Source organism: Apium graveolens, chromosome 4, assembly GCF_009905375.1.
Source record: "Apium graveolens cultivar Ventura chromosome 4, ASM990537v1, whole genome shotgun sequence".
Taxonomy (NCBI): domain Eukaryota; kingdom Viridiplantae; phylum Streptophyta; class Magnoliopsida; order Apiales; family Apiaceae; genus Apium; species Apium graveolens.
The window spans coordinates 307272401-307298824 of NC_133650.1; the positions used below are offsets into that span (position 1 = coordinate 307272401).

The 26424-nt window shown below is 35.8% G+C and overlaps 3 protein-coding genes across 11 annotated transcripts; 2 read left to right on the forward strand and 1 right to left on the reverse strand.

The window, feature by feature from the left end:
- Positions 1–1089: 1089 nt before the first annotated feature.
- On the forward strand, positions 1090–5323 carry LOC141721581 (calcineurin B-like protein 4). 6 transcript variants are annotated; one of them, XM_074524552.1, is made up of 9 exons: positions 1096–1162; positions 2781–2931; positions 3473–3555; positions 3730–3789; positions 3909–4017; positions 4126–4178; positions 4458–4538; positions 4619–4731; positions 4813–5323. In XM_074524552.1, exons 2-9 carry the CDS (start codon positions 2853–2855, stop codon positions 4874–4876), a joined length of 642 nt encoding a protein of 213 aa, XP_074380653.1. In that variant the 5' UTR covers positions 1096–1162; positions 2781–2852; the 3' UTR covers positions 4877–5323. The 6 variants fall into 6 exon arrangements, with proteins under 6 accessions (XP_074380656.1, XP_074380653.1, XP_074380655.1 ...); XM_074524551.1 differs by lacking the exon at positions 1096–1162 and adding an exon at positions 2044–2168; XM_074524553.1 differs by lacking the exon at positions 1096–1162 and adding an exon at positions 2196–2394.
- A 1343-nt stretch (positions 5324–6666) lies between these two features.
- Positions 6667–9958, forward strand: LOC141721584 (calcineurin B-like protein 4). Of its 3 annotated transcripts, none has more exons than XM_074524560.1 (9): positions 6667–6745; positions 7614–7756; positions 8071–8153; positions 8353–8412; positions 8522–8630; positions 8747–8799; positions 9059–9139; positions 9220–9332; positions 9415–9958. In XM_074524560.1, the coding sequence occupies exons 2-9, from the start codon at positions 7678–7680 to the stop codon at positions 9476–9478; spliced, it is 642 nt and encodes a 213-aa protein (XP_074380661.1). In that variant the 5' UTR covers positions 6667–6745; positions 7614–7677; the 3' UTR covers positions 9479–9958. The 3 variants fall into 3 exon arrangements, with proteins under 3 accessions (XP_074380661.1, XP_074380660.1, XP_074380662.1); XM_074524559.1 differs by lacking the exon at positions 6667–6745 and adding an exon at positions 6902–7527; XM_074524561.1 differs by lacking the exon at positions 6667–6745 and adding an exon at positions 6902–7527 and having other exon boundaries at positions 9439–9958.
- Positions 9959–10204: 246 nt separating this feature from the next.
- On the reverse strand, positions 10205–12769 carry LOC141721583 (putative ALA-interacting subunit 4). Of its 2 annotated transcripts, XM_074524557.1 has the most exons (8): positions 12631–12769; positions 12046–12104; positions 11878–11952; positions 11672–11788; positions 11521–11591; positions 10997–11297; positions 10580–10869; positions 10205–10337 (listed from the first exon to the last, which is right to left on the reverse strand). In XM_074524557.1, exons 1-8 carry the CDS (start codon positions 12689–12691, stop codon positions 10280–10282), a joined length of 1032 nt encoding a protein of 343 aa, XP_074380658.1. In that variant the 5' UTR covers positions 12692–12769; the 3' UTR covers positions 10205–10279. The 2 variants fall into 2 exon arrangements, with proteins under 2 accessions (XP_074380658.1, XP_074380659.1); XM_074524558.1 differs by lacking the exon at positions 12631–12769 and having other exon boundaries at positions 11672–11804; positions 12046–12085.
- Between the last annotated feature and the right edge of the window lie 13655 nt (positions 12770–26424).

Sequence of the window (26424 nt, forward strand, 5' to 3'; positions counted from 1 at the left end):
GACGCCTTGCAATAAATTTAATAATACTTGACCGTGACCAATATTCGAAAAAGAAAGATAACACCAAAAACCAGATTTGACTTGTCTGGATACGAATAAATTTATTGAAGTAGACGCAACCGTACATTGGGGATTAGTGATTGAAAACTACGGTCTTTGTCATGATTCATGGGAGTTCAATTAATAAAGGATGCTTTATTAAATTTTACCGTCTCTGTCAGTCCAGCTTTCCATCCAACTCCAACCATGTATTTTCTCGGTCACAAATTATTTATTTATTTTAATTTTTAGACGTATTTTAAGATGCATTAATTTTATAATTTAATTTATTTTTTTATTAATTTAGAAATAAGTTCAGTTGAAAAAAAATTAATGCAACAATGGCGTTAATAAATCTTAAATTACATGTAAAAATTAAATTAAACAAGCAAATTGAGACCGACAAAGTATCAACGGAGTAATATAGTTGGAAGTCTCCGCATGGACTTTGGTCCCATGTAATTAAATCAATATATAGGGATTTATAGTGCGTAATGAAATAATTTCAAATTCAACGTTTGATTCACGCTCAGTTACGATAGTTGTTAAGAATAAATACTCATTAATAAGGCATATAAGTCCTTTAATAAAAAAATAGATAGAAATTTATAAGCCGGTCATAAAATTTAAGGATCTTATTATAACATTTTTTATCTTAATGAATAGTAAATTTTGATAAATTTATGTGAATATTTTAAGTGTAAACGATAGTAATTTATAAGCCGATCATAAAATTTAAGGGGCTTATTATAATTTTTTTATCTTAAAGAATAGTAAATTTTGATAAATTCATGTGAATATTTTAAGTGTAAATGATAGTAATCGATTATAAAATTTTAAAATTTTATTATAACATTGTTTACCGTTAAAAAATATTAAATTAATTTAATTTTGTGTTAGAATCGACCCTACCTTTTTGTTTCTGTACATGCAGTTTACTCTGCAATAATCCGATTTTTCAAAAATAACCCAACCGCCCGACAAATCAACAGATTATCAATATCTATTACGATTTTCGAAATTCGTAACCACTGGAAGAATATTACTATTACAAGAAAAGAGAGACGCAAAGGTTTTCACTGCTACACTATCAAAGCTGCCCCAACGTCCCCTGCTGCCTCAGGTTAGCCGTTAGCCCCACTCTTTCTTTTTTCATCCTCTCTGCATGTTGTTTCTTACCATTTTTTTCTCCAAATATGTTTGATATGAGATAGTAATATGATTATGTTCTCCTTTAGTAATAAAAGCTCATTTTTTAATGAAAGAGTGGATCACGTCATATATTTTTGGGCTATAATTTTATTACATGTTCGTAATGAATTACGAGAATGTTGGAATGACATCTGGTCGAATCTGAAACCCTCGCGGAACAAAGCTTTATTATTTTAAGTAATCAAATCATCTAAATCTTAAGGTGTTTTAACTGGATTTTATATTACAATATAATATCTTCAAATTTTCGTTCTTCGTTTAACATTGATAGTTATGATTTATTTGCGGATCCGGGATTTTAACTCAGCACGAGCGAAAATAAAACAATAGCGTTATTGATATGTAAATATGACTTGGGATTTTGACATATTTAATTAAATAATTTCTATATTAGTTGCCTGCACAAATGTTCGAGATTCAGCTAATTTTTGACTAATTGCACAGATTTTTTTGACATTGTGTCTGAGCTTCAATAGAGAATTAGTTTGGCATTGTTGCGGCCAACAAAGATGCTGTGTGAAAAAAATTGTTATTCTTATTTAGAAAGAAATGTAATTGCTGAATAAGTGAATATATTACATGATCCAATCAAGGTCTTCTTCTATTGTCTCGAGGTTTTTGAGCGAATTGGTTACTTAACCGCTAATAAGCTTGGAACAGTTTTTGAAGAAAATAGATTTTTGTTGTGTGAAGAAGCACCAGTCTAAGTCTAACTAGTGCCCCTGCTTTTAGCTCGAAAAACTGTTCTTGATGTCTGATAAAGCAATGCCATATCGATATCATTACGAAAATATCTTCACTTTTGTCATAAAAAAACAGTCATTTAACTGTATAACACAACACAAGTTCCTCCCTTAAGTAGTAGTTACAAGTATAAGATTCGAGGAGCATCCCAGAGAGATGTTAGGCTTGCTGAGGTAGTATGATGTGCCCATTTTTAGTAATTTAGTGGTAGTAACTAGTTCTGTATGTTTGATAATAAGTTAATAACAATGTGTGGTTGTAGTATACCTTTATATCATTTTAGTATCTTTCTTTTATTCCGTAGAGATGAAATTTCTCCATCCTCTTTCTTATTTTATGATTCTGATTTTTATATGCTTGTGTTGTTAACCCTGTGGCTATAAAAATCTATTTTTCGAGGTCTGATAGCTATATTTTTTGTCTTTTTTGGCTACTAGTTGAATATGGTTGTCAAGCTGGGGTTACTGATGTATTGTTTAGACAATTTGTATTTTGTTTTTATGCATACTTTTATTTTTTTAATTTCTTCAATTGATATCAGTATAAAAGATACTGATGTAGAGTCCTAGCAATTAATTACTTTGTCTTTACACTAATTATTAAAGTAATTTGAATGTCGCCATTGGTAGAATATTTTTGCCAGTTAGCTATGTAATTGTTTTATGCGGATGGCTTCTTTCAACGGGAAGAACTTCATCTGATTGTTTATATTTACTGCGAATTGCACACCCTTCTCGGTTATCTATCAAGTAGTTTAATTGTAGTGATTTGAATTCCGGTGACAGGGTGGTTGAGAAAGTTCTTATACTTGTTAATTTTCAATCGGGGTCTCCTGCGTTCTGAATGTGGTCAGCTTAATGGGCTGTTTCTCCTCAAAAACAAGGAAATGTACACCTGGTTATGAGAATCCAACCGTCCTTGCCTCTGAAACATCTTGTGAGTATTTGCTTTCTTTAACTACTTGTTCCAGTTTATGTCTAGACTCCGGTGTGCTTGTTGCATATGCTCTCTTAAACTTTCAGCAACCCTTTCCAAATTAAAGTACTCAATGCAACCATATTAAATATATATACAAGATGTATAGATTGATGATTCTCATTTCCACCTAGTGGAATTCAAGTTCTATTCAAAGAGTATTAGCAAAGCTCATTGCAGAGAATCAAGTTTGTTTAATCGATGTGGTGCTAATGTGGTGCTAATGTCTCAGTTGTGCGGGGAAACACAAGTGTTTCCCCGCGAATCATTGGCAACTTTTTTGGCCAACGAGTTCAAATCAAATCACAAAGCTCAGGATCACACCTACATAACTAAAGCACATTCAACTGTGTGTGCAGTTGATAAGTTTAATATGCTAACTTTCCCATGTTCTCCTTTAGTCAAGGAGCTTTAAAATATGCAGTTAGGTCCCTCCACATAAATTTTGCAGATCTTGCTTCAAAAAATAAAATTGATTATGTAAAGTATTCTGTGCATGCAGTTACAATTAGTGAAGTAGAGGCTCTGTACGAGCTATTCAAAAAACTGAGCAGTTCCATTATTGATGATGGGCTTATTCACAAGGTATGTTCATCTGATTGCCAATGAAGCTGCCAGTCGTATCTTAGACATATATAAAAAGATCATCAAAACTTGCAAGTCTTGTTTCTAGTTAAATAAAGTTGATGTGTTTATGATTGAATTTTATGTAACTACTTAGTAGAAAAAAATAAAACAGGATTTTCATCTTGTCTGTAGGAAGAGCTACAGTTTGCATTATTCAGGAACAGAAACAAGAAGAATCTCTTCGCCGACAGGGTATGTTACTAAAATGAATCTTTATTCCTTTTTAAGCTATGATAGTGATCTGTTTGTCTGGCATGAATAAGAATACAGAAAACTTCAATGTGATACTAAGACAGATATATGTTATGCAGATATTTGACTTGTTTGATGTAAAACGCAATGGAGTTATAGAATTTGGAGAGTTCGTCCGGTCACTGAGCATCTTTCATCCTGATACCCCAGTCTCTGAAAAAATTAATTGTAAGATTGACTTTCCCGGGGAATAAAATTTCTGTTTTAATGATCTCCCCTATGAAGTACTGTGTTTTGCTAGTTTTAACTTACTGATTTGTGGAAATTGTTCTGCAGTTGCATTTAGATTATATGATCTGAGGCAGACGGGTTATATTGAGAGAGATGAGGCAAGTATTACAAGCAATTCGGGTTTGTTTCTTTGTGCCCTCATTTTGGTAGGAGACCTGATGTAATGTAGTTGACAAAACTTCGAAAATTACAAATCATGAAAGGATAATTGGTGTGCCTTATTGTTTTTAAGATAATGATCATATGGTTTTAAAATTTATAGTGCATTCTGTAATTTTGTGGATTTTGCTCATTTTTACTGTTTTCTGCAAAGATATTTTTTCTTCCGGTAACCTTTAATCTCTTCCTGATGCATTTAAGTTCTTGTTCTGTAATAGTTAAAGGAGATGGTAGTGGCGATCTTGCATGAATCAAATCTGATACTTTCAGAGGATTATATAGAGATTATCGTGAATAAGGTGCAGTTTATTCTACTATTCTACCTGCAACTTTACGCTCCCTTGATCTAATTATTAATAACTTAATGGCCCTCGAACAGACGTATACTGATGCAGATACAAAAGGCGACGGAAGAATTGATCAAGAAGAATGGAAGGATTTTGTATTAAAAAATCCTTCTTTGATAAAGAACATGACTTTACCATATTTGAAGTGAGTAAAAAAAATTCTATCGCGAGCATGAACTAAAATGTCAGGGTTTTGTTTGTAACGTTACCTTGTTATCATTTTCAGGGATATAACTCTGGCCTTTCCAAGTTTTGTCCTAAAGTCAGCAGTTCAGGATTCTGAAATGTAGACTAGTGGTCACCTTGATCCTTTACAGAAAGCATTAACCATGAATCAGGTTTCCGCAGTTTTAGTTGTTATAAGCCATAAGGTGACTATTTTTGGGACTACATACGATCTTTGTTCTGAAGGTAGACGGCAGATGGCAGTTCGGTTCTGGTGTGTCATAACCAATGTTGCTGTATTTTTGTTTCAGTTACTGGTTTCTAGAAGTGCAGGTGTTTAGTAGACAGAAGGTTCATTAGTATAAGTTATGGTTTTGGTAAATTTCCCCAGTGAAACCACAGCAAGAGCCTAAGAGGGCTTTTGATTCAAATATAGTTGACAACCGTTAGATGAATGATTGTAATTATAAGCCAGTAATAATAGCAGGGTCTCTCGATAATTAGGCATGTAACACGAATACGATATGAAATTTTAGTATGTGAATTTGATTTTTGGTACACGTGGATCCGCTACATTTAGTTACTTATAATCGATCAGCATATATCCAATTTTGTACCTCTAGCGTTTTTCTGAAAAAAGCATACAGGGAAACCAGTTTTTCTCATATTTTTCATACAGTCAGTAGAAGTGTTAAACATTGGCTCAACAGCCTCAACTCATGGCCTCTCAGGAAACCCATGAGTTGATACTCCAATCTGACCCCTGTGCAGAGATTGTTAGTGGATAGCTTGTGGCTAAGCAATGCTTGTTTAGTGCTTTTTCAACAGTATTATTAAGGAATCAACAAAAATAACAAGGTTTCAAAATACAAAAAGAACCAAAACAACAAAAAGAGTTGTTCCGAGAAAGCGGAAAAAGCTACTTTATTTTAGTCAAGAACAACAACTATATGCACTCAAATACCAAACCAGACTTTTATTAAACTTTTTCTTTTCCTCCCCAGAATGGCCCAGAGGAATAATGACAGGTTTGGTTACAGATTTTGCGTATGTAAGCTCCATATCATCAAGTTTATCACGCATACCCACCGCGGGTGTCCTAGTTGGTTTAGAGTGTGATTTTAGGAGTTTACCACCCCCAGGTCACAAATTCGAACCCTGCGGGAGATACGGAAATAAGGATTGTCATGCTCGGTATACGAGTGTGCTAGCAGTTCTCCGAATTAGTTGAGGTGCGCTGACCCGGACACCGGATTAACAAAAAAAAAGTTTATGTGGCATTGTATCATGTTTATTCACTTGATTAATTGTGTGATACGCAAGTAAGTGGATTGTCATGCTCGATGGGTACGAGTGTGCTACTAGTCCCCGGATTAGTTGAGGTATGCGAAATCTGACCCGGACACCAGATTAACAAAAAAAAAAGTTTATCCGGCATTGTATCATATTTATTCACTCAATTAATTGTATATCATGTTTATTCACTTAATTATTTGGGATTTTCGGACAAAAGACTCGGAATTGAATCCTAGGTGTGGCATGGTGCTAGAGGTGAGGACACCAATGCTAGCGGTCCAATCCTGTAATGAGACAAAAGTCGGAAGGTGGGGACACGAATATAACCGGTATTATTCTTGTGGCCTTACTGGATAGTTTAAGTAGGGGATTTGTAACAGTTTATGGTAAAAAAAAACTACCCTAAGTGAACAATTTGATATTTTCGGAGTCTGTTGGCCAGTATACTTTGATTTATTTCAGAATCGGAACTTCTTACTTAATAAAAAGACTCGAGATTTGACTGGACTGATTGGATAGGATAGTGGTAAAAAACCAGTACCCGGATGTCGACCATGTTCCGGCTAATATTAACACGTCATTCATACATGCATTTTGTAGTCAATTTAAGTACGTAGCACTACTTTTTAGTAGTGAACTGTGAAGCATCTTTTTGCATCAAAGCCATCGCTACTCCCAACGTCCCCCATACTTCTCAGGTTATCCTCCCCTGTCTCTTTCTCATCATTGTAATGGCTTCCATTCCATTCCCAGTTAGTACTTTCCATGCATGCAGTTCCATTATTTATTCTCACCAATATTTATGTTTAGAATATTAATATAAGATACTGAAAATGGTCTTCCGAGACTTTAGAGCGAATGGTTCCTTGACATTATATCATAATTCTGGCCGGCAGAAGACTCAAGTTTGATCTCTGCCACCCACACCATGATCGAATGTGCGTGTAACTGAGGATATACACCTGACCTGTTTTTTTAGATATTATAGTGTAGTAGCAACCTCATTTGTTTTGTGTTTGTTAACATGGGCCTTAGAAAGGTTTCACACTTTTAGTTACCGAACAATCTTACACACCTTGCATTTATGTAGTTTGTTTATGGTTATCAACTTGTGGTTAATGGGCTAATGATGTATTGATTAGGCCATTGTCATCAACCTGTGGTAATGGACTAATGATGTGTTAATTAGGCCATGTTTATTTTATTTTTACGCATAGTTTTAAGTCGAAAGTTCTTCACATGAAATCATTATAAATAGTACCAGGAACTCGACTCCTAAGTCCTACCATTAGCTTTGTCGTTCCGCTTTTAGTTGCCAAGTTCTGTTGATGAAAAGAAGTTCTTTGATGATTATAGCAAAGAGTTTCTTACAAATAGATTACAATTTGGATTTTGCAGTTGGTAGAAATTTTGTTGTCAATGTGTTAAGAAATTGTTTGATGTACAAGGCATCTGGCAACACGAATAACTTCATCTATTTGTATGTTATTGTGACTTCCGCTCTATTCTTTCTTATCTACAATGCCAAGTTATTATTTTGAAGAAATTTCTCTGTTTTTGTATCAGGAAAGTTTAACAGTTGTTATTTTTCGATTAGCCCTTGATTTTTCTGAATGCTGTTGCCGGCTTGATGGGTTGCTTTTCCTCAAAGACAACGAAATATGCACCTGGTTACGAGGATCCAGTTGTTCTCGCATCTGAAACATCTTGTGAGTATATGCTTTTTTTTTATTTAGAGCTCTATTGCAGGAGCATAGCCTCGTTGCATTTCACAGGATCAAGTTCTGTTTAATGGAGTGGTGTTAATGTCTCGGTTACAACCAAATAGCTCAGGCTCACACATACAATTATTGAATGCACATTTCAATACGTATAAGTAGACTTAAGTATGCTAAAATTTCCTTTGTTCTCCTGTAGCCGAGGAAATCTGAGACATGACAAAAGGTCCATTTAGTTTTACATTCTGTAGAGCATGCTTCTACATGAGTTTATTGTTACTGAGTAACATATTGTATCTATGCAGTTTCAGTAAGTGAAGTAGAGGCTCTACTCGAGCTATTCAAGAAACTAAGCAGCTCCATTATTGACGACGGGCTCATCCACAAGGTATGATTGCCTGGGTTTCAGAAGAAGCAGCAAGTCACATCTCCGGCATTATTAAATTGATTATTAACCTTGCAACTTTCTATGTATCTAAAATTTGATATTTCATTTAACAAAAGTGAAATAAAATTAGATATGTTCATTCTATTAGTTTGTGATATCTTTTGTCTGTGAACCTCAAAGTTTTTTCATCTGGCATTAGGAAGAGTTTCAGTTTGCGCTATTCAGGAACAGAAATAGGAAGAATCTCTTTGCCGACAGGGTATGCTATTTTAAACAAGAAAAAATTGCTCATTTAGAAATTACCCCTTTCTCTTGGTTAGTAGTAAAAACTGCTATAGATAGTGACAGCATTTTTTGTATTAATGCAGATATTTGACTTGTTCGATGCAAAACAAAATGGAGTTATAGAATTTGGGGAGTTTGTTCGGTCATTGAGCATCTTTCATCCAGTTGCCCCAGTATCTGAAAAAATTGATTGTAAGATTGACACTCTCAGGGCATATAAAAATTGTTTAAACGATGAATTTTCCCTATCAAGAACTTTGCTGTGCTAGCTTTATTTTAACTTCTGATTTGGAGAACTTGTTCTGCAGTTGCATTTAGATTATACGATCTAAGGCAGACGGGCTATATTGAGAAAGAAGAGGCAAGCATATTACTAGCTCTTCGACTCTGATTCTTTTTAGTTTTTACCTTCTTTGAAGTAGAAAATTTATTGTGATGTGGTCGACAAAAGTTCAAAATTTTGGAGATTATTTATTTCATGCGCTTTAGATAATCGACCATTTGGTTTTAGTGCATTTTGTAATTTTGTTGATCGGGCCCTGTTTTCTGCAAAGATTTGTTTGCTTCTGGTGTCCTTTATTCTCTGACTGATGCATTTACGCTTTTTTTTTCTGTAATAGTTAAAGGAGATGGTAGTGGCACTCTTGCATGAGTCAGATCTGATACTTTCAGAGGATTATATAGAAATTATTGTGAATAAGGTGCAGTTTATTCTCCTATTCTACCTGCAACTTTATGCTCCCGTGTTCTAATTATTGACAACTTAGTGGCCCTCGAACAGACGTATACTGATGCAGATACAAAAGGGGATGGAAGAATTGATAAAGAAGAATGGAAGGAATTTGTAATTAAAAATCCTTCGTTGATAAAGAACATGACTCTACCATATTTGAAGTGAGTATAAATTTTTCTATCGCGAGTCATGAACTAAAATATCACGATCTTGTGCATTATATTACCTTGTTATCATTTTCAGGGATATAACTCTAGCTTTTCCCAGTTTTGTCCTAAAGTCAGAAGTTCAGGATTCTGAAATGTAAAATGGTGGCCACGTTGATTCTTTATCTCGCCTACTGTCACACCGTAGAAGGCTGAACTTTTACTGAAACCATTATTTCAGGTTTCAACAGTTTTAGTTGTTCAGGACTTCAGGTGACTATTTTTGGGACTACACATATCATCTTTGTTCCGGAGGTCATAATCATTTTTGCACGATCTTCGTTCTCGTGTCTGGTTTCCTGATGTGCAATAGTTTAGTCGACAGAAGGTTCATTAGTACAAGTTAAGCTTACGGTTTTGGTACATTTTCCCCGTGGAATCACAGCAGGAGCCTAAGAGGGGTTCTGATTCCTATTGTAATAGTAGTTGACAGTAGGATTTAGTTGTCTGAATAATTTTCGGGGAAGAAAAAAAACTGCTTGATTTGTTTTGTTTACAAAATAATTACTGATGTATTTAAATCTCTCTGTTACTTTTACACAGAACAATTTGATTGTTAAAAATTCTTATGCATGTAGATATAGGGATTTCAGAGTCTCTTAGTTTGTAGGATAACAAGTTCTCCTAAATTGCAGTGCATAATTGCTCTACTTATATACCAACTACACAGGATCAGTCACAGTTATGTACTACATGATACATATTAGCACACAAAATGAACAGGAATCGAACCATATTTCTTAGCATCTGCAATTTCCTGTAGGGTCGATTCCTTATGCAGCCCATATGTAATCTGCAGTACATAATAAACAGGATACGAACCATTTTTCTTAATCTTCAGTGTTCTTGTTCCATTCTCCACCATCATATGAGATGGAACATCGACTTTCAATCTCGTGCATTTACATTCCTCCACCGGGATATCTATTCCATGACAAGTAAGCTGGATCTCCAATAGGCCTGCACAAGGAACAATTTTTGCTTTAACTTCTACATACATGGCAACAAATCTCTTTCACTGAAATACGCAGATGATGCATATTGTATTGCGTTACACACTTAAACCTAAAAATCACAGAGTCCTAACTGTGCAACATGCTTTTTCTTGGACTTTTGATTCAGATATCCAAGTTTCTCAGTGTAAGCAGAAAAAATAGGAATTTGCACGTTAAAATTCGGTTGAAAAGGTGTCATTTACTTACCTTGGCTTCATAAGATACAAAAAAGTAAAGCATGCTGCAACAAACAAGCTGATTCCTCCAAGAGCAACATATGCTCTGCCAAGGAAGTGGTTTTTCCCACCCAGCCATGTAGTAGTTGAAAGAACAAGCACCTTTTCACCGCCATATTTGTAGGTGTTGTAGTTGTTTTCTATTGAGACTGTGACAACGTCATTCGCTTCAAGATCAACCGTGATCTTACCATAAAGCTTTCTGAAGGTAGGAAGCGCTGCAGTTCTCATCCAAACGATAAGATCATCTTGTTCACTCAACTGTTCCATTTGAGCACAGATAGTTTTTATGATCCAAACAAAAGTTAAGCTTGTAAACAAGCTACAACTAATGGAGTAAACACAAGTTCATCATTTTTAATGGGAAAACAAAGACTAGTGTACTTACAGGTACATTCTCTTTCAGTTTTCCTCCACCAATGCCTAAACTTCCTCCACTCTGAAAATTTTTAGGATAAACTTGAGACCCGAACTTATTTTCTTTATCGCTTTTCCAAGCTATGTCTTTTTTGTCTATTTCTAGAGCTTTGTCTTTCAAAGAAAATTTGTATGTGTCATTGAACAAGCTCCAAGCAATGAGGCCACAAGGAACAATTGGATTTGATGAATTAATTATGGGCTCGCAACCTTTTTGTTCATTTGCTTTTGAAGTCTCGCTTAACTGTAGATCATTCCTGCTTTTAACATAACTGAAGAGAAAATAAACAGGAGTGAGATATTGTCTACTAAGTCTAGTTACATTTTGGAAATACAAGTCTATAAATATGAGCAAACATTGTACTACTAGGTAGCTAAAGTCTGAAAATAACAGCAGGTGTTGCCTCATTGCGAATATCATTCTTAATACCAAACTACGAAAAAGGACCAGATTCAGACATTCAGTCATCTGATTAGCAGCATAACAAGACATACCGACGATGATTTTGATAGTACTTGTCCAACTGATAATAGACATAGATGGGATTTTTCATTTTCTTCTTTACCTGAAAAGCATAAATCAGGAATTTCAGATGGGGTGGGGATAAATTAGTGAAACAAATTAGCATGAGGGAACTAAACTTACTGTCAAAGTCCTGACACATGTTTTGTTAGTTTTGTCACTTTGAATAAATTCAAGAGCCTTTTCTGTATCTGATGAAGGACCGCATTTATCATCATACCGTTCTGAAATTTCCTCCACCTATCCAATACCAAGCCTTTCTCAATACCATTAGTTGTCTGTAACTGTAATCAGCGTCTACGAGCTAACTAAAAAAATCGATATAATACCTGATTTGCTGCAGATATGGAGACAAGGCCAACAGGGATGAAGATGATGCCGATAATAACAAAAACTGCAATAATCTGAAGTCACGAGAGAAATTTGTATGTGTTAAAGGTAGTCAGCTAGCAGCATAAAATGTAATAGTCTGACAGACGATTAGTGCAAAAACATACCCATCCTGGGGTTAGAATTGGTTTAAAAGCAGGAAGCTCTTGTTGTGAAAACCTAGAATCTGTCATATGTATCAGATTGTTAGTAATAGCCCTTTAACATCACAAAACGAGAACTTAGAATGTTTCACTAAATATACAAATGAATCCAATTCTGTAAAAAGTAAAACTACATTGATAAATTTACTATGCTACATGCATGTTCTTGAAAATCACAAGAGTATATACGTTTAAAAAGCCCTTATAAAGATAGGAGCTAAGTCTCTGGGGGAGACATTAAAGGTAAAGCGGGAAACTTGTGCACAGGGCGCGACGTTTATTTATTTGGTACTGAAGCTATGAAAACACTGAACTACTGAAGTTGCTCTCTTTATGCTTCTAGATGTAACATTCATGCATATTATTAAACTTTCAACAATGATTTTCATATATTGTGGTACATGGTTTTCAACCAGGTATATCTTTTAAAGATAAAAAAGGATCAAGAAACATCAAAAATCCGAGCAAAACAAAAATTTCGTATGAAAATTACATAAACAAATGGGAGAGAAATCAAGAAACTACAGATGGAGCAGAAGTGAACATTACATTTGGGTTTCTTGGAGCTCGACCTGGAAGAAGAATCAGCAGAGGCTTCGGAAGCTGGCATGTTTTGTTCATATATATGAATATGGGAACCTGTGGAAACAAAATTATAATGTTGATATAGATCAAGAATTCATATGTGATTAGGAAAATCAAATAGAGATGCATGCATACATTTAATCTTGATGTTTTATTAGCAAATTTGTAAATACCCAGAAAATTTTGATTAGTTTTGAAAAATGAGTTTAACGAAATGAATGGTTTGACAATCACAAATCCACTAATCAAGCGTCTTTGTCAAAGTGGCTTACAAAAAACTTGGCATCTCTATTTTTATCTTTTTGCTAAAGGACTTGTTTGACATTTACATTAAATTAAAAAAACATTTAAAAATTATTGTATACTACGTCAAATATGTTAAGTAATCGGTCGCACTGAAACCTTAAAATAAGTAGAGAAAGACCCGAATAATGATCTTATACTCTTTAAGAGTCCCCCTCAATTCTACTATACTTTTCGCTACAATTGAGAATAACAAATACCACTACCAATACCAATACCAATACCAATAACAAACATTTAATTTAAATAAAGGGGCTGGGAGGACTCAAACCCGAGTCTCCTCCTGAGTCAAACTCTGATACCATGTTAAATAATCAATCGCATTAAAAACCTTAAGATGGTACTGTAAGGTTCGAACAAAATCGTATACTCTTTAAGAAAATAGTTGTTTCTATATCAACATTATTGCAATATCATGTTGGGTATAATTAACACTACGCGCAACAATGACGCAGTTATATATATCACAAATTAACAAGAACGGACAATTAAACCAAATAATAAAACAAAATACGAAGGCAAAACAACAAGATAAATCAGTAACTGAATTGACAAAGATCGAATAGGACATTTAACTCTAACAGAAGTTTTAACAAATCTGAAAGAACTATGAACAACTGAGGCGCCTAACCTTCGAGAAGTCTAAACTGTTCTTGAAGAGATTATTTCCCCACTTACGCTATGTTGGGTTGCAGCAATATCACTTCCAGGACACAACAGCACAGAGCAATTCGTCCATAGTTATGTAAAGCTCAACAGCGACCTGACCTCAGTTCACCCAGAAAACCTATGCTATGATCTGTATGTTATGGAGGAGAGAGAGAAATAACAGCTAGGGTTTCAGAAGTATATGATTGCAGTATATATTTTTCAAACGTTTAGTTCTGTATATAATACAAAAACAAAACGTAACTGAAGATATTACATTAATTAAAATAAATCATCTGACTTAGTATGCATTTAATAGAATATCCCTCAGGATCAGAAACGTAATAATCAGTATTTACCACAGCAAATCCTGATCCAGCCCAGGCCATCAGTATTTACTAGCCACAGCCGTTAGGATTTGTCAGTCTCAGCAAATCCTGACCAGCGTCAGGATTTGTCAAACCAGTAAATCCTGATCAGTATTTACATCAAATCAGATTTTATAATTCTAATAAGCAATTACCGATATTACCTGTTAACACAAATTCAATATTCATATTAAAATAATATAATAAGTCAATAAATATTTTAATTAAACAAGCAGTAAAATTTCCCGCCCAGGTCGCCTCGCGTACGCGAGACGCCGAGACATTCGCCAAAATCGCACTTCGACCCGACCCGAGCCGTGGCGAGGCGGCGCGTTTGTGTGTGTGCGCGCGCGAGGCACATAATAACACCATGCACACCCACATTTCTTAAGAGTTGGTATACTACTCTTACACATGGTACTATATAAAGCACTACACCCCTCTTTCTTAATCAATGTGGGACAAAACCCACAAACTCATTTCAATCTACTAACTTTACCTCAATTTCTATATGGATTACACTAAAAAAATCACTTAAATCCAAACATGAAAGTTTAAGTCCACATTACAAGGAATAACCTCCAACAATTAGTTTTAGGAAATTACATCAAGAACAATTCTTAAATATGTCTCAAACTTTCCATTTTCTAACATATTCCAGGATTGGTGAGACATTTGATTGATTTTGGGATTGGTGAGGTTGATGATTATTGGAATATCCCAATGGAAAAGGGGTTCCATCATGAAATAATTACCACTGATATAACTTGTAAAGAATGTGTTTACAATGCTTTGCCCTCTGCTCCATAAACGATCACAATATATACTTGCCTTAAGACTTGGAGGCTACCTAATTATCATATATGTCTGACTTTAAACTCGACAACATCTAATTAGCACATACTATATTAGGAAACAATAAAGGTATGTATAATATTCGTGAAGATCTCGAACGTCCAACTTGAACAGTAAGAATGAAAAAGCTGGAGCACCAAGGGCCTTTGTGAACAGGTCTGCCAACTGAAATTTGGTCCCAATGTGCGCCAATGTAATAACATGATGTAGTGGTAACTCTCGTCCAAAATGACAATCAAGGTCAATATTTTTTTAGCGCTCGTGAAAAACTGAATCAGTAGCTACGTGAATAGCTCCCTGACTATCAAAAAATAACTGAACAGGTCGGTGATGACGAACGCCAAGAGAAGCCAGAAATACCTTTAACCACTTAATCTATGCACACGCATAAGCCATAACGCAATATTCAGCCTCAGCTGATGACCGAGACACCGTTGATTGCTTCTTAGTTTTCCAGGAAATAGGTGAATTTCCTATTAAAATATAATAGCCACTTATTGAACGCCGAGAAATTGAATAGGTAGACATTCAGAATCACAATATGCATATAATCGCATATCACTATTAGCTCGTAAAAACAGATCTTGGCCTAGATGTCCCTTAATATATCTCAAAACCCGAATAGCGGCATCAAAATGATCTTGTCTCGGGGGCTGCATGAACTGAGACAATATATAAGAAAGATCATGTCGAGTTATAGTAAGATAAATTAATCGACCAACCAATTGTCTATACTTTACTTAAATCTCAATACTATAGTCATAACGACCAATTGTACCATTTTAAAAGACCCAATCCTTCTTTTTAATTCACATAATTCGAACCAAAATCAAACAAATAATCCCTAGTAACTCAACATGCATTCACTTCACTATACCCTAGAATCAAATCAACCAAGTATCTTGAATCAATCCCTTTCAAAACAATGAATCATTCGGCTTTTTCAACAAAACACAATCGAAGAATTTATGCAAGTACAAGAATCACTTTTAAACTTTAGTTCAAGCCAAAACTCATCCCTTTAAATCATTTTTCAAAGAAAACCAAAATAAAATTAAGTCCTCAAGCCAAAATCCTTTGTAAACTTAAATCAAAATTAAAACATTACAAATTATCAGAATTATAACATGCTTGCACCAATTTGAGTCTATAAACCACTAATCAATCTAACTATCCAATAATGTCTAAAAACAACCACCTACAAATCATTTTCATCAATAAAATCAACTTAATTCTTTAAAAAAAATCAAGAACCCATTCGGGTCTTAAAGAAAATACCACATACAAACACCAAAAATCAAGTTTAAGGATTATAGAGCTCGGTTTCAACATCATCACTCACCACTGATTCACCGGAGTTCATCACCGGTGGCGGTGGCTTCATGGTGGTGCCCCCCCATTCGGGGGTTTCCAACCCAAAACCACCTATTTGTACATAAAAAACACAGCAACTATCACATGCAAGCAATCGATCGGTTAGTTTCTGTAAAAGATTAAGAGAACACCTCAAATTAAACAAAACCCGAAAGGGTTTATCTCTTTCGAACCCTCACACAACCAAACCCTTACATGCAAACACAAACACACACATATATCACTAGAGGAGGATGAATATGAGTTTAAAATCGAATTTCGGCTATGGGATAATCAAGAACCGAGAGGGAAGAGAGGTTTACCGAAGAGAGAGAAAAGAGAAGGGTGGGGAGTATATATATTGGAGTGGCGGGGGTATTTGTTAGAAAATTAGGATTTTAGAGCTTAATTTAATTATGTTCTTGATGTTAATCCTAAAATCTAATGATTGGAAATTGTTCAATGATATTTGAACTTAAATTTTTCATGTATGGTTTTAAGAATTTTCTTAATGAAATCCATATGAAATGAGAGATGAAAGTAGCTTGGAAAAGCTTGGAAAATTTGAGAATGTTTGTCCCACATTGAAATAAATAAAGGGGGTTGTGTGCTTTATATGGTATTACCCACATGAGTAGTATACAACTACTAAAGTGTGTGATGGTCCATTGTGTTGTTGTGTGCTTCACGCGCGCGCACACACACGCGCGCCCCGCCCCGCCACGCACCGGGTCGAAGGGCGATTTGGGCGAATGTCTCGGCGTCTCGCGTACGCGAGGCGACCTGGGCGAGGATTTTATTTATTTGAGAATTATTTTAATTCGAATTTATTTATCGGTGATTGGATTATTGGGCTGGGTTCTGAAATAGGCTAAGTAGTCTAAATATATTGAACCTGCAAATAATCTGATCTGTAACAAGTTCTGATATAAGAATCATAACTTAAGAACTGATGAATAAAATCAGAACTTAACAAGTTCTGATATCAGAATCAGAACTTAAGTACTGATGAGTCGAATCAGAACTTAACTTAAGTTCTGATAATAATGTGGGTGTTAATGTGAAAAGCTGTTACAAATAATTTAAATTCAAAAGCTGTTCAGTTTTGATTTTTTCATTTATGAATTCAAAATCTGATCAGTTTTGATTTTTTCATTAATGGAGCAGTTTAATTCAGACATTAAGTGTGTGGACAGTTTCATTTTTCCTCTCCTATAAATAGAGGCTAAACTGAATGAATACAACACACTACATTCTCATCTCTTCTCTTCAACCTCTCTGCATTTCTCTCCCACAAGAACTGAAGTGCTGATATTTTCCGGCGACTGAGGTGCTGGTCGAAGTGGAGGTTTTGTTGCTGCTGTTAACATAAACTCCGAGCTGTTTTATCCTGGTGGAGATATTGCGCACATCCCAAACGCAGCAGGTAGGGGGCAATAATCTCTTCAAGAGCAGCCAGGACTTCGAGCAAGGCCTGGTGACTCAGCTGTGATTATTTTCTTGGCATTTTGTATCTGTAAACCTTTATTTCAGTCACTGTTGAAAGCTATGGTTTCGGGTACATCTTTCTTTCTCTCTTCGTTATTTCAGTTACTGATTTTGTTTACCTGCATGTTTTGTTTGTTAACTGTGGTCTTGGCCTAAACTTGTTAAATTCTTTATACACTTGCCTCTATGTTGCTATACTTGTTAGTGAGTTTCTCAACATTCTTGAAGAGATTATTAGTTATTTAGAATTTAGCATAATGGTTAACGAAAGTGAGGTTATCGTTGGTGGTGGTAGCAGTTCGGGTGTAACTGCTGGGGCCATTGATTGGACCACCTATAGTTTCCCACAGGCTGTTGAACTAACCGGTTTACCGGAGAAATTCAACGGTGGCATTGGCTTTTCTCGCTGGCAGAAAAGGATGAAGCTGTGGTTGACTATAAAGGGTCTGTGGCCGGTTGTGGAATATGAGAAACCAGTAGTGGATCAAGAGAAGGCTGACACAGTTAAGGCTTTTGCGAAGTGGGCTGAGAAGGATGGAGTGGCTAGAGCGGCCATTCTGGCGGCACTAACAAACACTTTGTTTGATGTCTATTCTTCTGATGCCTACTCTGCAAAACTCTTATGGGAGAAGCTGGACCAGACACATAATACTGACTCACAAGGTCTTGAAAAGTATTCTGTGGCAAGGTTCCTCGAGTTCAAGCTGGTGGACAATAAGTCCATGACTGAGCAGGTGCATGAGTTCGAGATGATAGTGCATGCTTTGAAGGAGTCTGGAATGAATCTCCCGGAGAAGTTCAAGGTGATGAGTGTGATTGAAAAACTCCCGAAGTCTTGGGAAGAGTTCTCTCTCTCCCTGAAAAGACAGAAAGGAGAGATCACCTGGACCAACCTTATGCTGGACATCTCGGTGCAAGAACAACATAAGTCCAAACAGGGACATGTGATGCCAACTGAACACGGTACCTCGAAGGTAAACATAGCAACTGTAGGACAAAAGAGGAAAGCTTTTGCTAAGAAAGCTAATAGTAATAAACCTAAGAGTGACAAGGACAAGGCCAAGAAACCCAAGGCAAACAAACCATGCTGGTCTTGTGGGCAGGTTGGGCACTTGAGTAAGGACTGCCCTACGAAGAAAGCGAAGAAAACCGAGGTAGCACAAGCAAATGTTGTGCTTGGAACCGCAAGTGGGCCTGTAGTGAACATGGTTGTTGGTGAGGCTATGGCTTCTGAAACCAACGTTGACCGGTATGTATCCTACAACCCTGTGATATTTTCTACCTATCTGTCAAATGAATGGTTGATAGATACTGGAGCTAATGTACATATTTGTGCTGATATTAGTTTATTTGTATCTTATCAACAGAGTCATAGCCTGACTGTGAAGATGGGGAATGCTAGTGTTGCTCAAGTACATGGAGTTGGAAACGTGGATCTGAAGTTCCCTTCAGGACGTATTCTATCTCTGACGAGAGTGCATCATGTTCCCAACATGCGTAGAAATATAATAAGTGGAAGCTATTTAGTTTCTAGTGGTTTTGAAATTTCGTTTAAGTGTAATAAAGTAGTTCTTATTCACACTGGTACATTCTTTGGCAAGGGTTACTTGTCAAATGGTTTATTTGTTATTAATGCGGATCCCGTTTTGGGAAATTTGATTAATAATGTTATTTCTACTGTTAATTGTATTGAATCCTCAAATATATGGCATGCTAGACTAGGTCATTTAAACTTTGGTGCTCTTAAGAACATGATGAACTTAGAGTTGATTCCAAAATATACCATAGAAAAGAATTCTAAATGTCAAGTATGTGTGTCTGCTAAACAGATAAGGAAACCTTTTCATAACGTTGTTAGGGATTCAGACTTGTTAGATTTAGTACACACTGATATTTGTGAATTTGGTGGTGTGTTGACCAAGGACCAGTTTAGATACTTCATTACTTTTATAGATGATAGTAGTAGATATTGTTATGTTTATTTACTTAGACATAAGGATGAAGCACTTAGTAAATTCATTATATATAAAACTGAAGTAGAAAAACAAACTAGTAAGTTACTTAAAAGATTGAGATCTGATAGAGGTGGTGAGTATACGAGTAATGCTTTTAATGAATTTTGTGCAAACAATGGTATAGTTCATGAAGTTACTCCACCATACACACCTGAGTCTAATGGGGTTGCTGAGCGAAAGAACAGAACATTTAAAGATATGATTAATAGTATGCTTATTAACTCTGGGTTGCCTAAATACATGTGGGGAGAGGCTCTAAATACGGCTTGCCATATTTTGAATAGAGTCCCTCTGAAACACATGGATAAAACACCCTTGGAGTTATGGAAAGGCAGGATGACTAGTCTTAAGTATCTTCGTGTGTGGGGGTGCCTTGCTAAGGTGCTTGTTCCTGAACACAAGAGAAAGAAACTAGGTCCAAAGACTGTTGACTGTATCTTTCTGGGCTATCTTGAAACCACTACAGCTATGAGATTTTTAGTGTTAAAATCTGACATAGATGGTATAGTGGCAAACACGATAGTTGAATTTCGAGATGCGACATTCTTTGAGGATGTCTACCCTATGAAGACTGGAATACCTGAAACGACTTCTGAGGAAGATCCTACTCACACATCAAGTTCTATTCCTGATCATGTGGAAAAGATGACAAATGTGGGGGCGGAACCTAGTAGTAGCTCTATTCCTAAGGAATTAGAGGAACCAAGGAGAAGTAAGCGTGCAAAAATAGTCAAGGATTTTGGAGGTGATTTCATCACTTACAATATCGAGGACGAACCTTTAACTTTCCGGCAAGCTATGGATTCTTCTGAGTCAAGGCACTGGAAGGGCGCTGTCAAGAGTGAAATTGACTCTATTGTTTCCAATGGAACATGGGAGTTGGTTGATCTCCCTCCTGGGTGTTCTACTATTGGGTGCAAATGGGTCTTTAAAAGGAAGTTGAACCCTGACGGCTCAATAGATAAGTACAAAGCTAGACTGGTAGCTAAGGGTTTTAAGCAAAAGGAAGGAATTGATTATTTTGATACATACTCTCCGGTTGCAAGAATGGTAACAATCTGAATGCTTATAGCATTGGCTTCAGTCCATGGTCTTATCATTCATCAGATGGATGTAAAGACGGCTTTTCTTCATGGTGAACTTGAGGAAGAGATTTATATGGATCAGCCTGATGGATTTGTTGCATCAGGCAATGAAAGCAAAGTATGTAAGTTGATCAAGTCCATCTATGGCTTGAAACAAGCTCCCAGAGATTGGCATAAAAAGTTTGATGAAACTATATTGCCTTTCAGTTATAAGATTAATGAAAGTGATAAGTGTGTCTACACTAAAGTTAAAGGTAATGAGTGTGTTATCTTGTGCCTATATGTGGATGATATTTTATTGTTTGGAACCAATATTGAGATTATTAACGAGACTAAAGAATTCTTGAAAAGGCATTTTGAAATGAAGGATATGGGTGAGGCAAGTGTGATTCTTGGAATCAAATTGATTCAGTCCACTGAAGGAATAACCTTGACTCAATCTCATTATATAGAGAAATCTATACTTGAGAAATATGGTTATTCACAGTGTAGAATCGCTAGTACACCTTATGATTCGAAAGTTGCCCTTGTCAAGAATACTTCAGGAGTGCCTGTGTCTCAGTTAAGGTATTCTCAGATTATTGGGAGCTTGCAGTATCTTGCTAACTGTACTAGACCAGATATTTCATATTCTGTGTCTAAATTGGCGAGATATACAAGCTTTCCAAACAGAACTCATTGGGATGCTCTTGATAGAGTACTTAGATATCTAAAAGGCACAATGTACCTTAGTTTACACTACAGGAGATTTCCTGGTGTGCTTGAAGGGTACAGTGATGCAAGTTGGATAGCTAAGAAGTCTGGTTCCAATGGAGTGACTGGATACGTGTTCACCTTGGCTGGTGGAGCAATATCCTGGAAGTCAAGCAAACAGACTATTGTTACTCGGTCTACTTTTGAGGCTGAGTTGTGTGCACTTGATGCCACAGGGACGGAGGCTGAATGGTTACACGGACTTATGTCTGCAATACCTGTAGTAAGCAGACCGCTTCCTGCTATTGCTATTCACTGTGATAGTCGAACAACTATCGACAAGATTAGCAGTAAAAAGCATAATGCTAAAACTAAGAGACACATCCAAGTTAGACTCAAGTCTATAAGGGGTTTAGTGACTGATAGGATCATAGCTATAGAGTTCATAGGAACTCAGAATAATATAGCTGATCCTCTTACTAAAGGACTGGAACCTGCAGTGGTCCTTAAGTCAAGGTTGGGGATGGGATTGTCAACCCATCATAATTCATCAACAGTGGGAACCCAATACACATGAGAGGAGATCCCTTGAAGTGTATTCAATGGGTAATAACAAGCTGTAAGGATGAGTTGGTAGTACCTTTGCTACATAGATGATACTATAGTATCTGAGTCTATCCCCTGTAAACCTAGAAGGTACTGACACTGCCAGAAAAGCAAGAGTGTTAAAACTCTGAATGGGATCAAGTCATTTGACGAGATAGAGGCAGTATATCTCTGGAGATGCCCAGCTAAGCGAATGTAATTGTGTGGTCACAATTAGAGGATAGGGTTAATCCTTGAAGCATTCGACGAACAGGATCGAGACATGACCATTAATGTCTCAAAGCCGTAGATTGGCACCATAACCTTTGACTTGTCGTCGTCTATGGAATATGGTTATACTAAACGGATTAAGATTCAAGGTGAAACATTCCATCTGAGTCCGATAGCCATTGAAGTAGAGGAATTAGGAGGGTTCAAACCCGGAAGGGTACCGACTCTGAAAAACAAGTCATGATGGGAAATTGATCACATTTCTGTATGGATTTGTGGGGGATTGTTAGAAAATTAGGATTTTAGAGCTTAATTTAATTATGTTCTTGATGTTAATCCTAAAATATAATGATTGGAAATTGTTCAATGATATTTGAACTTAAATTTTTCATGTATGGTTTTAAGAATTTTCTTAATGAAATCCATATGAAATGAGAGATGAAAGTAGCTTGGAAAAGCTTGGAAAATTTGAGAATGTTTATCCCGCATTGAAATAAATAAAGGGGGTTGTGTGCTTTATATGGTATTACCCACATGAGTAGTATACAACTACTAAGGTGTGTGATGGTCCATTGTGTTGTTGTGTGCTTCACGCGCGCACACACACACACGCGCGCCCCGCCCCGCACCGCACCGCACCGGGTCGGGTCGAAGGGCGATTTGGGCGAATGTCTCGGCGTCTCGCGTACGCGAGGCGACCTGGGCGAGGATTTTATTTATTTGAGAATTATTTTAATTCGAATTTATTTATCGGTGATTGGATTATTGGGCTGGGTTCTGAAATAGGCTAAGTAGTCTAAATATATTGAACCTGCAAATAATCTGATCTGTAACAAGTTCTGATATAAGAATCAGAACTTAAGAACTGATGAATAAAATCAGAACTTAACAAGTTCTGATATCAGAATCAGAACTTAAGTACTGATGAGTCGAATCAGAACTTAACTTAAGTTCTGATAATAATGTGGGTGTTAATGTGAAAAGCTGTTACAAATAATTTAAATTCAAAAGCTGTTCAGTTTTGATTTTTTCATTTATGAATTCAAAATCTGATCAGTTTTGATTTTTTCATTAATGGAGCAGTTTAATTCAGACATTAAGTGTGTGGACAGTTTCATTTTTCCTCTCCTATAAATAGAGGCTAAACTGAATGAATACAACACACTACATTCTCATCTCTTCTCTTCAACCTCTCTGCATTTCTCTCCCACAAGAACTGAAGTGCTGATATTTTCCGGCGACTGAGGTGCTGGTCGAAGTGGAGGTTTTGTTGCTGCTGTTAACATAAACTCCGAGCTGTTTTATCCTGGTGGAGATATTGCGCACATCCCAAACGCAGCAGGTAGGGGGCAATAATCTCTTCAAGAGCAGCCAGGACTTCGAGCAAGGCCTGGTGACTCAGCTGTGATTATTTTCTTGGCATTTTGTATCTGTAAACCTTTATTTCAGTCACTGTTGAAAGCTATGGTTTCGGGTACATCTTTCTTTCTCTCTTCGTTATTTCAGTTACTGATTTTGTTTACCTGCATGTTTTGTTTTGTTAACTGTGGTCTTGGCCTAAACTTGTTAAATTCTTTATACACTTGCCTCTATGTTGCTATACTTGTTAGTGAGTTTCTCAACAGTATTTTAGTAATTTAGCAAAAATCCGCTCCTTTTATTCTCTCTTCTTTTTTTATTTTCTTAATTCAAAACGAATTTGAATAATATATACTCTCTCAGAAAAGATGATAATGAAATTAATAACAATTTTAGAACATAGAACTCGAAATTAGCTTTCCAACCATATTTTTAAAATAATTTTTGAGCGTACGGTTTATTTTCTAGGGTTTTTACAAGATCATGCTCAAAATAGAAATATAACTTGTTAAAATCATTTTAAAATACATCGATCACCAAATAATTTCATCTACTATTTTTAGAAAGTCCCTAGGACTATTTTGAAGATAACAAAACAGATTTCAAGCCTTGACCATACTTCGATAATTTTATAAGAATATACAAAGGCTCAATAAATCTTATTTAAATCAAATAATTCCTTTTAAAATTATTTAAAAATACTCGGGGAACATAATCAAGCAATAACACGTATTCATATATTACGACTCATCTTACATCATAATCAGTCTTAAGAAATTCCCTTTTTTCATATTAACTATTCGCGTAACGGGTCGCGTCCTGGTCTGACGATCCGACGCTGAGCGTTTTCGAACACGCTTCATAATCAAACTTTTTATACCAACTTACACCACAACTGGACTATAACATTTACTTAAACATTTCTATTTCACACAAAAATACATAGTTCACATTTAAATACCTTAATCTCTTTTTAAGACGGGTTCCGTTCAACCTGACAGCCGACAACACAGCTTATCCCCTAAGCTGATTCATTAAACTGGAACGGGTTACTTTACGTTCCCAATTGCCATTTATACAATAAACACAAATAACCAACAAACTCATTTAACCCTTTTACTTATTCACATAATTTATAATAACAACACAAAATTATACTTTATTCACTTAATCACGTCGCGAAATTCCCAGTCGCTACACTTACTATATTGTATTTTCTTAAAAATTCTTTTAATTTTTAGATAATGAAATATTACAAAAATAAGTATCTATAAATATTTATTATTATTCATAATATTATCCTACGGTGTGCATCTTTTAAAATAAATTTACTATCATAATATTCTCCTAAAATTTCTCCTTTCGTTTTAAATCAAATTACCATCTTGATATTCTCCTAAATTTCTTTTTTAACACAATTTCTCTTTTTACTAAAATCAATTTACTATATTATATTTTCCTATATTTTTTTTATATTTAGCTTATGAAATATTACAAAGACCACTATATATATATATATATATAGGGTCTTACTCCATTGAGATTTTTTTTTGGTGAGATATGAGATCTAATCTCAACCATAAAAATTTAAATCTATTTTTAATCTACACCATTCATTTTAAATCTCATCATCTTCTTCAACCATCATCTCTTCCATCTTCTTCTTTCTACTTACCACCCACCACCACCTCCAACAACCAGCAACCACCATTTCTAGCCACCTCCGGCGACCACCAGAAAATCACCACCGGCAAATATAAAATCACCACCATCAAATCAAAAATCACCACCGGAAAATTAGAAATCACCATCGAAAAATAAAAAATCACCGCAACTGACAACCGATAAACAAAAAATCACCTCCGGAATAAACAAATCACCACAACAGGCCACTGCCTATACCAACCAGATCCACTACCAACTCAATTCATCAACTTCGATCCCCACCATTATAACAAAAATCACCATATTTAACTATAAACACCACAATCAAATCCACCATGTCATTATCACCACCACAAACCATAAATCACCACCAGAAAATCATAAATCACCATATCAATCCACTATTTATATCCACCAGATCGGGCCACTAGCTCTGTTTATCAACTCTGAGCGATGTCATCATATCAAAATTCACTATATTTAAGTATGAATTACCAAATTAAAAACATAACCACCACAATAAAATCAACACAACTACATTCAATTATCAATTCCGATAATAATATATTTTTGGTTACCAAGTCCTGCCCATTACAAATCACCGTCGTCTTAAGAAAATCACCGGATCTAAATAAAAAAAAATAACTACTATATAATGAAAATCACCTCCGGTCACCATTTCCAGCAATATACAAACACCATCATTACACACAATCGTCACAACTTGGATAATAATGTTACTCTATTGATTGATTATGCGACGAAGGTTGAAACCATGACAAAAACGATCAGTCGGAATGACGTTGAAAATTTGAACAAATAGCGAGCAAATCTGAGGCCATGTTTCCGTTGTCGATGAGATGGAGGTTGAAAGAGAAGAGGACATAGAGAGAAATAAAAGCAGAGAGGTGATCAAAACGGAGAGAGAGAGTGGTTGTTGATGGCAGGGCTGAGCAGAGCTTAGCAGCACATCGGCGACGGGTGGGTGGTGAAGGGACGTCGGGAGAGTGCAGGGACGGTGGGTTAAAAATTGTGTGGCTGAGATTAAATCTCATATCTCATTTTAATTGGGGTTCTCATTTGAGCAACTCCCTATATATATATATATAT